Source organism: Siphateles boraxobius, unplaced genomic scaffold (assembly GCF_051911475.1).
Source record: "Siphateles boraxobius isolate OS27281-9 unplaced genomic scaffold, OSU_SipBor_1 119, whole genome shotgun sequence".
Classification (NCBI taxonomy): domain Eukaryota; kingdom Metazoa; phylum Chordata; class Actinopteri; order Cypriniformes; family Leuciscidae; genus Siphateles; species Siphateles boraxobius.
This window is the reverse complement of record NW_027508721.1, coordinates 1,334,686-1,347,000: the sequence shown is the minus strand read 5'-3', so window position 1 is coordinate 1,347,000 and position 12,315 is coordinate 1,334,686. Positions and strand designations below refer to the sequence as shown.

The following is a 12,315-nucleotide window of genomic DNA, read 5'->3' as shown; positions in this document are numbered from 1 at the left end:
GGTATTAATAAAGTTGATGAGACTGAAGAGTTTGTATCTTTAAGTATATAATGAGTTTAAGATGTTACTGGCTCCAAACAGTTGCGTGTATGCATTTAGGAGGTGTTCATACGAGCGGATTTGTGGCAGTTCTGTCTCAATCTTTTGTCCTGTGTTTCTGAAGATCTGTATTGCTGCTTCCGCCACTTTGTCGTCCTCCATCTTCAGACACTGCAGCAAAGACTCATAAGTCTCAGCTGAGTGGAATGCAGTGGGGTGAGTAAATGACAAAACCTGAGGTAGGGAAAACAGAACAGCAAACTTAGAACTTTTTTTGGTCCGGACAAAAAACAAGAAAGAAAATACATTCAGTCCTGGTTCGCTTAGTGTTCACACTGTCATTTTTAACAGGGAACCTAAAGAAGAAGAATAAAAAAAAAGAGAGGATTTTATGATATATTTTGTGACGGAAATTGTCGAACATCCAAAACAATGCTGTGTGCTTGGCCAAATGCGCTCTCTGCAAGTGCATACAATTGATGTTATATGATGGTGCTGACAACACATGAAGAGCTTATAAAAGGTTTAATGGTCTAAAAACGGCGGCAGGAATTCCTCCGTCACACACACACAAATGACGATCTGCTGTGAGGAGATGCGGTTCTGATGCCTGTACCGAACTGTGATGGGCAACATCGCGACTATGACGAGAAAAAACAGCTATGCTTGAGCATTCTGTCCTTTTTAGGGTTGCAACTTGTGACATCATGTCCTATTTTTGGTTCGTTTACATGTCTTTGGAACATGTTGTGTTCATATTTCATTCGAACCGCACCAGAGTCCGTTTGGAAGCAGACCCATATTTCGAGCTGTCTCGGTCTGCGCACCAAGGTTCGGATGGCAGCTTTTACACTTATTCAAATGAACCGCACTAACAGAGCAATCGCACCAGGTTTCCTTTTAATCTAACCCAGGGGTAGGCAAGTTCGGTCCTAGAGAGCCGCTGTCCTGCAGAATTTAGTTCCAACGCTAATCAAACACACCTGAACAAGTTAATCAATGTTTTCAGGATTACTAACCCCTAAAATCCACTGGATCCGTCTACGTCGCGGAACGTTAGCGTCGCGGATGCCGGAGCTAATCGCGGCCATTATATGGTGTTTTTCCACTGCATGGTACGGTTCGGTTCGGTACGGCACGCTTTGGCGCTTTGCCACTGCATGGTACGGTACGGCTCGGCTCGGCTCACTTGTGGCGCTTTTCCACTGCATGGTACGGTACGGTATGGCTCGCTTTAAATGGTACCACCTCTGTTGAGGTTCCAAGCGTACCGTACCGATACTAAAATGTGACGTGGAAGCACTGTAGATCACTGATTGGTCAGACAGACAGAATCGTCACTACCAGCGTCACTGTATTTGCGAGACATAGGGCTGTCGCGGTGAAGGAATTTCCTTTGCGGTAATTGTGGGTTACTCAATAGTGCGATATGCGGTTTTACCGCCATTTATTTATTTATATTTATTTGTTGCTATATAAATACGTGTTATGATGTGGTCAGCATACAAAAAAACAATGTAACCAATGTAACCGAAACTAAACAGCGTCTCCGCGCATTGAAAGGCTGTCAATCAGCGCGCAGTTGTTACGCCAACGGACTGTCTCTGAGTGAGTCATTAAACCGTTCATTCAACGAAAACTTTCAAAAAAGCTAATCCCTAAATGATGGATGTAATGAAACAAGGTGCTAATTATTGTTTAACTTTGAGCTCCACTTTTCAAGGCTCAGCTGGGCAGCAATGCTTCACTTTTGGGCAAAGCTGAAGCAATGCTTCACTTAATATTTAAATTTTTATTTTTATTTTTTTATAGAGACCAATGGCATTGATTCAATGCGTGACTCGCTGCTTTCCCCCCACGGCTTCCTCGCGCTGTGTAATGCTGACCAGCGCTGACACCATTCATGGTAAATACCCTTACACGTTAAAAGGATAATAGCCTACGACAAATATTTTGCGTTCCTTGGAAACGGCAACCTTTTCACGAATATACATGACTTGACTTCAAAAACAGACGCAGGTAATCTCACGAGCTCAGTCGAACACATTCACTGTCTGTTTAGGCTTAAGTCCAAATCCACGAATCCTCTGTACAAATCACCATGATAAACAGTCTTGTTATTAGGGATGGGGCCGATCCGATCCAGTATCGGTATCGGCTCCGATACAGCCATTTTTGCCGGATCGGGTATCGGTCAGACGAGGCCGATCTAAATCCGATATTGTGTGTTTACTATTGTGTTATTGTTAAGCCCCACAAAAGTATTATAAAGCACCATTAAGTGTTCGTGCACTATATTATAAGTGTTCTGAAGCCATTCTATAGTATAATGTGAGATAGAAATGAATATTTAAGTCATTAAATTCAAGATCACGTAAACTGTTCCCTCCGCCGAGGCTGTCAATCATTCTTCATTCAGCATTCAACAGCGCGTCGCGTTCGGTTATGACAGTCAACTCGATGAAACTCTCCAAGATGATTCAATTACTATTATTATACTTGATCTGTAGATAATGCTCTATGGTTTCGGATAAAATGATTATCTTGCTGGACTTGCTGTACCTTAATCATGTTACTTTTTAACGCGTGTCTGTTAGATCACAACACTGGAGAGCACTATAATTGTTCTTCAAGCACACAGTAACTGAAATTTAAAACTGTTAAAAGAAAAGGCTGAATAAACTATTGCATAGATAGATACTGTACAATACACTACGCATCAATATGTCTTTCCTTTGTGCGTTGAACTTTTCAATGCGGACTCGACGCGCTGCGCGCTGTGACTCCATGTTGCTTCAAGCGCATCATTCTGCGCTCGGGATGCGCATAAGCGCTTCGTGCCGCACTGTATTGTCTTTCATAATCATATCATAATACTTTTGCGCAATGAAAGATTATTAAATGTCCCATCTATCATATGTTGCTGCCTCAATAAACAGCTGTGCTATACATTAAAAAAATGTCTTAATTTTATAGTAGCTAGACTATATATAAAATAATTTATCTTTTTGATTTTTGTTATCTTGTTTTTTATGAATGTATTTTACAACAATACAAACAGCAATGTGTAACGTTTTACCAGATTTGGTGCTGGTGCCTACACTTATTGTCTCTTATTTGTTTCTAACCTTATACTTACCTCAAGTTGCCTTTTGGGACATACATGCATACATATCATACTTGCCTGAAGAGACAAGTTTATTGCAGCATCATATAAAATCAACAATAATAATAATAATATTAAAGCAAACACAGCTCTGGTATCGGAATAGTATCGGTATCGGCCGATATCCAAATTCAGGTATCGGGATCGGATCGGAAGTGAAAAAATGTGGATCGGTGCATCCCTACTTGTTATCATTATTTACTTATTTAACATTCAATACACATGGTACGAACCACGAAAGGTGGCCTTATGAAAAAAGAAAACGCGGTTCGCGGTTGCTGCGGATACTTGCATTCCTCTGCGGTTGGCCTGTCAGTAGCGCGGTACTGCAATATTGCGGTTATCACGACAGCCCTAGCGAGACATCCAACCCGCTAGATTTAAATAGCCAGTAACAGCCTCCAATGTTTTAAAACTACTTGCTTGACTTGAAGAAAAAAAAACCTTCCAAAAAAGAAATGGCTGAATCGTGGTCAGTGGACGAGAACCGCAGACGTTCCTCTTGTTAGTTGCCGAGGAGCGGATAAACTATAACGATCAGTCATAATCCCACCCACTTTGAAGCGGTACTAACTGCAGTGGAAAAGCAACCGAGCTAAAGCGAACCAAGCCGTGCCGCACCGAGTCGTACCACGCAGTGGAAAAGCAAAGCGAGCCGAACCGCGCCGAGCCGAACCGTACTGAGCCGTACCATCCAGTGGAAAAGCGCCAATAGTCAATGCTCTTAAGTCCACCAGCTGCGGACGCAGCGCGTCTCAGAAGCGTCCCAGAAGCGTCTCTCCGCTCCGCAGAGAATAGGTAGCAGGTCTATTTTCGCCACAGAATACATCGTACCGGGCAGGAAGTCAGACACAGAACGGCATAGAGGATCCGGTCGATTTTCAAAATAAAACAACCTGTGGAGACCAACGCTCTGCTGCTGAAACGTGTCTGAGACGCTTCCAGTGGACTTTGACGACGAGCTAGGGACGCATCAAAAACGTGGCGCTGCCGTTCCGCGCCGTAGACCGATCCAGTGGATTTTAGGGGTTAGACTATAGGCAGGTGAGGTTTTTTTCAGTGTTGGAGCCAAACTCTGCAGGAAAGCGGCTCTCTAGGACCGAACTTGCCTACCACTGATCTAACCAAACATGCAAAGTGTGAACACACCCTAAATTATTTAAGAAAATTACTAAATGAGTCAAAGACACTTGGTATTAAATGGAACAATAGCCTAAGTTTTGTAGCAATTTACTTTTATTTATATTAATTTTAAATGTGATTGTATGTCTAAATAGTACTTAAAATTTATTTCAAAAGAGCTAGAAATCCTGTTTTCCCTTATATTGAAAACTTTAAACTAGTACATTGTAATTACGAACAGTACCTTGAGCAGCTCAAGTCCAGCGCGGATGGCAGTATCAGGAGTAACTCCCTCATCTTCATCATCAGCAGTGCCCTCAATTGACTTATTTAACAGCTTAACCAGGGCACTGTATATACACAAACAAACAAATTATTATTGATCCAAAAAGTCTGCACAATACCTGCAGTTACACTTCTTCCCCACAAGATGTCTCACTGTTAAAAAGCTATTCAGACGGTTACACAACCGTTAAGGGGGGGGGCAAGCACATGGCCCATATTGCGCTTATCTCTCTCCCACTCAGTCAGTTTCTCTTTCTCTCTTATTCATGTTCTCCCTTTACATCTGCAGGTGCACTGACAGTCTGTATCGGATACTTTTGTTTAAAAAAAAGAGAATACATTCTTTGTGCTTCACCCTGCACAGCATTTACGATTTTTAGGACTAACTGTCTGCACAGTTATTTTGCAAGTGCTCAAATTAGATTTTATTTCGGGATTGTAGTCCACATAGTTGTTACCCACCTTATTCCTGACGAGTTTACTGCGTTTTGAATTATGGGTGGCACTTCCGGTTTGGGGAACTTCCATTCAAAAAGACTGAAACGAATCATTTAAAATCATAAGGTTGCCCTACAAATAAAGCTGATCCGTCAGTTTGACTTAATGAGCTATCAGTTTTCTTTCATGTTTCATCTAAGAATAACATGAGAATAACGTAACACTTGGTATTTTAACGTGCCATGTTATAACAAGAATATCTACAGTAAGAGCTCTGAATCAGAATCAGAATCAGAAAGAGCTTTATTGCCGAGTGTGCTTGCACACACAAGGAATTTGTTTTGGTACTGAGGCTTCCAGTGGACATATACAAATACAAAGAAACATAATACTACTCTGCATTCTTTTCCTCATGATTCTTTTCTTTTTTCCTTTTGAATTCCGCTGTAATGGTATGATAAAGGTCAACATATACTGCACATTTGTGGTCTGTTCACCCGATTTAATTTACAATGTATACCATTAATAATTCACTGGAATGCACAAAGAATCTCTTTTTTTTCCTCCCCAAATCCTCACGTCTCTTTCCAGGTTTGGTTTCACAGGTAAATACAATAATAATTTATCATCTGTCAAAATGACTGAAATCACTTTAAAATAGTAACACGCAATGCTGAAGTAAAACATTTTTCTATTATTAAGGCAATGTATGTTACATAATACAGATTACCACAGTGATATTTAACCGATCGATTTTGCTGTGGAAAGATGCTTTTGGGATTATTCATGGTCTGTTGAAAGTACCTTGTTGATGCTTTTACACTTTTAAATTTCCTTTTAATGTTCAATTGTTGAAGGGCGAGGAGAATAATGTAATGTCATCGTACACGGTTTAAAAATATATATATTATTGCGTACATAGAGCTAGTCTTTCACTGATTGTTTACAGCTTAACGGAAGTTACACCCATAATTCACCCATACTGTGGATAGTAAATATAATAAAATAGAAATAAATATAGTAAAATATTATTCAAGTTATATTTCTTTATGTCCAAAACAATTTATGCTCAAGATCATTGACCTATTCCTCGTAAATAAATAAAAAATATTTAGTTATAAATCTTCAATGCATGAATGTAAATTTTTTTGTTGCTACAAAACAAAACAGATTCAGCCAGATACCTGGGGTGCCAGTGTCAACAAAGCCTGTTAATCTGAAACCCCGATTGTAATTAACCCCCCCAAAAAATTCTCCTCTGCCATTTGACCTCATTCCCTACCTGATGGCCTCAGAGTCAATGTGAACTGGTGCGATTCTCTCCAGCAGAAATTTCACCATCTCCAGGAATGGGTTTGTGGGTTGCTTGGGGAATGTCAGCTTCCGTGTGATTTCCCTCTGAAAGGAAACTCCACTCTCAGATAACTTGTATCTTTATAATATTAAATACACCTAGATAGCTTGTTAAAGTGTTGGCTGAATCATGTCTTTATCATATACATTTTATACAGCAAGCTTATAATCAGTTATAATGTGAGCGGTATTGCTTTAAACTCACCACACACTGTTCAGCCTGTTTACATGAGCAGGTCGGGCTGATAAGCTGCTCAAGCTGAAGACGTAGTTTCTCATCTTCACCCAGAGCCTGATTAAACTTCTTCATAAAGTCCTGAGCTTTGCCCGGGTCTGGGAGATTCTCTGAGAAAGAGAAAGAGAGAGAGAGACAGAGAGAAAGAGAGAGAGAGAGAGAGAGAGAGAGAGAGAGAGAGAGAGAGAGAGAGAGAGAGAGAGAGTGACAAAAGCACACATTGTAAAACCTGTTGGTTTCAATAAATATTAATTTATAAAAATAAAAAAAATTATATATATATATATATATATATATATATATATATATATATATATATATATATATATATATATATATATATATATATTTATAGTGTGTACTTACTAGCGATGTTCATAAGTTTCCCAAACATGCCTGTGGTGTTTGCTTCAGACTGCAGGAAGAGAAAAACAACAGTCATTCCTCCACAGCAGCAAGATTCATATGTGCATTGTACACAGTCACAAAATAAGAACAAATTGCTGCTTTGATCACCACCACAATTGTCTCTTTCAATAGTTTTTAGCTGAACATTTGTTTGACTAGTATATTTTTAACATTAGTACAAGTTGCTATTATAAGCCAGTGTTGTACCATTACATATTTTTGTCTGTCACTGTATCTGTCATTTATATGCTATGGCATGTAAAAGTGATGTAAATATAATAATGCACTTTCATGTCTTCAAGAATATTTTTCATATAAATGAATATCCAGTATAATAGGACCTGCTGTGGACATGGCTGACATCTACACGCAAAAACAGCTTGATTTATACTTAGTTACAATACCTTGATTGTGAAAATATCAATATTCAATACCACATTTTATACCACTGGGAAAAACTGACACAATATTAACAGCATAAAATTTTAACAGTAAGTTAATTTACTTTTGGCCATAGTCACAGTTCTTTCAACAAAAATTTCTCAGGCCTGATACCTCTGAGTGAGATTTGATAATAATTATAATAATACATTACTATTGTAAATAATTCAACTACACTGTAAAATGAATATTTTATAATAAGTATATTCTTGTACTTTAACAGTAGTAAAATTATAATATTATAATTATAATATATATTATTATTAATATAATAATAATTGCTAGCACTATTGCATTCGGGCAGTTTATGTGCGACGGCCGACTAAGTTTTCTCAGTGTTCCGCACTGTCGGCTGAAATTGGTCCTCGTCGGCTCGCCTTTTGGCGTCGGGCCGTCGGTGAAAGAGGGAACTCTGATTGGCTGTTCAGCTTAGTGAAGGAGTCAGTGCACGAGAATAACAGCAAAACGGCGAGCAAAGAAGTCAAAACGCTACAGATAAAAGGCTATTCTTGTGTTACATCATCTTACCTAGTGTTCCTTGGCAAATATTTAAATATTAACATGAGCGGAGTGGAATAAAGGAAGTGTTTAGCAGGATTGATATTCAGAACGGCAAGCATACACTGTTTTGTTTACGGTATGTGTATCTGCAGCTTCGGTTTCCCTTTTTGAATGACGAATATAGACGCATATATCTGCAAAAATAGACAGTTTTCTCATTTACACGCAGGCGAAAGAAGAACACATGCTAGCTGACAGTCGGCTGTAGTTCTCTCGGTGTGTTCAAGTGCAGCTTTTTACCCCAACACGAGGCGATAACACAGTCGGCTTTCATCAGCGCTAATTGGTCGGCGTCGGTTTGGTGTGTTCCAGGCTTTAGATGCGGCTTTCTGTGTGTGCGCTTAAGATGTGCACACACAAAACTTCACACAGCACATGCATTTTTTCAAGTTTCTTGCACTTGAATGTTTAAATTGGCAAGGCTTAACATGCAAATGATAAACTTTCGTGATGATGCAGCACTGGCCCAAGCATCTTTCACGCAGGCCCCATGCCATCAGGCAGTCCTTGTTGTCGATCCCTGCCCAGCGTTATCGTTTTGTGCCTGTCTGAATTAGCGCAGTTAGTGCCTTTTTAAACACAGAAGGCAATGTGTGCTGTTTCTGTCTTAAATGCATGCGGAGCGTATCCATCGACAAAACAAAAAACAAAACAAAAAACCATCGGCAGGATTCTGTTTGTTTCACGCCTTTTTTTTTTTAAACAAACCATATTATAGATGCACCACAAATCACGGGTGGAGAACGGTATGGGTCAATATTTACCGAGAACCATTAAACCCCGACTAGGGTCTAGGTAATTAATGGGAAACACTTGTGTGTTTTTGTGTGCATGTTCTAATAATAGATTCACATATGTAGGTGACAGTATCAGGGACAGTTCACACAAAACACGAGTCATCGGATTGGAGAAAGAAAAAAAAACGATCTTGAGAGACTTTTTTTTCCCTTTAAGTTAAAGTTCTTTTAACTTGAGTTCCACGTTTTTAAAAGCACAAAAGACGGAAGACGCAAGCACAATGGTCAAATATTTCCTTCTAGCTCGTGTTTACATAGAAAACCAATGGGGGAAAAAAATGCAGTGTAATGGAATAAAACATTCTGTGTGAACGGCCCGTAGTGTTTTTGTGTGACTTACTGTAGGCAGTTTGTGTAAGTCCAGCAGTTCTCGAACCAGCCCTCTCAGCATATTCTGACACTTCCACATTTCGTTCAATGCTCTAAAAAACAAAAAGACACTCTTCTTGATATAACTGAACACATCAGTAGGATGATTGCTGTTAATAGAAGTACTGTGATACTGGCCAAAATTATCTGATGAGAACCAGAGAATCTCTTGGCAATCTGATGAAGGCTTTTGAAAAACGGGAATCAGTCGATTAAGACTCACTTGACTGCGTTAGTGTCCAGACAGGCATAAAGGTAGTACAGACACTTCATCTTCTCTTCAGTCTCCAGACTGTGAGGAACCATGTACTGTGCAAAGATCTTCTCCACCAGCAACCTAATACACAAACACACTTTAAGAATCTGAAGTTTCCATTTTAGACATGCTGCACTGTTTTAATGAAAATACATTTTTTAATGAATCGCATGAAATCATTTGTGTGTACATGCGTGTGTGGTTCCTACTTGTCATCTATGCTGTTCTGGTAGTAGATGTGTAAGAGTTTGTCTTTGATCCAGCTGATTTTCAAAGCGGTCTCCTTCCCGGCCTCATGGTGCAGACAGTACTTCTTATACAGTTGAGCCAAACCCATCATTCCTTCTTTACGGACACGCCACTGAAACAAAACATCCAAATTTACTTTTTTAAAAAACTGAGGGCTTAAAATTGAGGGATATGTGGGGTTCTACATGTTTTCTCAGTTCTCTTTGCGTTTACATTCTAGCAGGATTTGAATTGGGGCTCCACGAAATATCAAAACAAATCTGATACTGCAATGTGGCTGAGTGCAATTATCAAATGCATGATTGGATTGGATTTAATTTAAATAAATATATGCAGGTTTTAAATGTGCAGCTCATGATACAGTGTTTCTGCATCTCAGTCCACCAAGATATTACCAAGCCGCCAAAATTAGATAATTTAAAAATTTATTAATTATTATACAATTATTAATGAATAGATTTTTTTTATTTTACAATACAATAGTTTATTTGGCTTAATATTATATAATAATAATCACAATAAAATATGAATTATTTTATAGTCATAAATGGGTCACATATAGTGGGAATTTAGCCTATGAAAGAGTTTTTTCTTGTACAGAGTATACCCAAGTGTCAACACCCAAAGTTATTTCAAGTTTTTCAGAATTGTTTAGTCCTAAAAGGATGGTTGAGACAAAAAAATTATTCAGAGTAAAAAGTAATTTTTCAGCTTTTTAAAATTAATGTTCTATGCAGATGCAGTCCCTAATATAAATCACCCAAGTAATCGTTCTAGAATGATTCACTCTTTCCAAATATAGCTATTTAAGTGTTCTATTAAAAAATCCTGTATTTTTTGTCATATTGCAATGTAGATTGCGGAAAAACAAAATATCGCAATGTCAGTTTTTTTCCAGTATCATGCAGACCTAACTTGATTTGAGCACAGATCTATTTTTTGTGTACTTCAGAGTAACTCTGTATCTGTCTCACCCTCTTGTCCAACATCCTCTCTCTGACGAACCCCAACAGTTGATCATTCACCAGGTTCAGGTCTTTCTTCCCTGCATTGATGATGGTAACAATGACATCATGTCTGATTGCCTCCTCCGGGTCATGTGACCTGACCTTTAGAAAATCTGATGTGACAAATAGCACATCACAAGTTACTACACAAGATGCTTACGAGTCAAGTGATGCTTAAAATGGAAAAATGATGGAAAAACAGCAAAAATCACATTTAACCTGAACACACCTGTAAGATCCTTGGCAAGATCTGGGTGGTTCATTAGGCAGTGGCTGGCAAACTTCACACATTCCAGTCTCACAGGAACATGAATGTCATTGAACCTTTTAGAAAGAGAGAGAGAGAAAAAAAAGGAAATCTGAATTCAATAAACGCTCAAATTATAAATATTCCAAATCAGTTTTCCAGTCCAATTTTATTAATGGTAGGATAGCCTCACCTGCCAAGAAAACACTGCCAGAGTGGGCGATTCTGAGTGGCCAGTTCTGAGTCTTTTGCTCCAAAGAGTTTAGCCAACAGTTTCACCACAGCCAACCTCTCCTCTCCATCATTACTCTATACAAACAACAACAAACAGATTTATTCTTGATCTAAATATGTTTGTATGCAAGCAAGTGCACAAGTATATGTGCATTTAGTCACCTTCAATTTGAACTCAAGTTGTGGCATCACAGAGACAAGGAGCAGTGGGTCAATTGCAAAGAGCTCCTGAATGAGGTCAAATACATGCTCAGACAGATCACTCACGGAGGACTTTCCCATCACCAACACCTGATTAAAAAACTACAGAGAAAGAGATTTTAAGTTAATACAACATCTGAAATAGTATTTTGTCTTTTTATAATGGGAATTGAACATTATAACACTGAACTGTATTAAATTCAGAAAAGACAAAATACAAACAGATGATTTTGTGACTCACTGAGGCGATGCAGGTTTCGATGGTCTGAACTGTTCTCTTCAGAAGAGTCTTGGCCAGGTCATATGCCTGCTTATTCAAGTTCTAAAGCACAGAAAGAGGTCGAATCACACACTATCTGGGACTGAACTTGGAAATAAGATGTAAGAAGTCATTTGCCTACTTTGTGAGCAGGGATGAGGTTGATGAGGATTGTGTCTAGTAGCTCCTGCGTCACTCCATCTCCCTCCATGATGATGGAACTCATCAGGTCCAACATGTGCATCTGCACCTTCTGATTATGGCTGTTACTGAAAGAGAGAAGTCCTGATTAAAAAGAGCCCAGTTGCGTAACAGAAGATATGATTAAACTCACTTAAATTAAACTTACTTGATGACAGAAAAGAGGGTTTTGAAGAGCTGGATGAAGATCTCATTACAGTCCTCCAATTCAAAACAGATGTTGTAAGACTTCACCCATGCCAGGTTCTGTGCAGATCAAAGTTAAAATTTTCAGCTATGACAATCAGACTACATGCTAAATATTAAATGAAAAACAAACTTGTAATTATTGCTGCTATGTTGCTGATAAAAAACTGAGCATGACATTTTTATTTAAAACATCCATACACAAAAAGATTTCAAAATGCAGAATTAAAAAGATAAATAAATGAACTGATTGATTGAATC

General features: G+C 38.6%; 1 protein-coding gene across 2 annotated transcripts in view; it reads right to left on the bottom strand.

The window, feature by feature from the left end:
• Positions 1-12,315, bottom strand: part of pds5a (PDS5 cohesin associated factor A) — a 45,797-nt gene that overhangs the window by 7,797 nt on the left and 25,685 nt on the right. For both annotated transcript variants that reach the window (XM_077203559.1, XM_077203549.1), the window contains exons 5-19: positions 12,017-12,114; positions 11,810-11,936; positions 11,650-11,730; positions 11,370-11,510; positions 11,167-11,282; positions 10,956-11,050; positions 10,694-10,839; positions 9,680-9,831; positions 9,438-9,551; positions 9,186-9,267; positions 7,005-7,053; positions 6,609-6,748; positions 6,333-6,448; positions 4,572-4,677; positions 113-273 (exon numbers count right to left, since the gene is read on the bottom strand). In XM_077203559.1, coding sequence (XP_077059674.1) covers positions 113-273; positions 4,572-4,677; positions 6,333-6,448; positions 6,609-6,748; positions 7,005-7,053; positions 9,186-9,267; positions 9,438-9,551; positions 9,680-9,831; positions 10,694-10,839; positions 10,956-11,050; positions 11,167-11,282; positions 11,370-11,510; positions 11,650-11,730; positions 11,810-11,936; positions 12,017-12,114 — 1,724 coding nt within the window. The remainder of the gene's footprint in view (positions 1-112; positions 274-4,571; positions 4,678-6,332; positions 6,449-6,608; positions 6,749-7,004; positions 7,054-9,185; positions 9,268-9,437; positions 9,552-9,679; positions 9,832-10,693; positions 10,840-10,955; positions 11,051-11,166; positions 11,283-11,369; positions 11,511-11,649; positions 11,731-11,809; positions 11,937-12,016; positions 12,115-12,315) is intronic.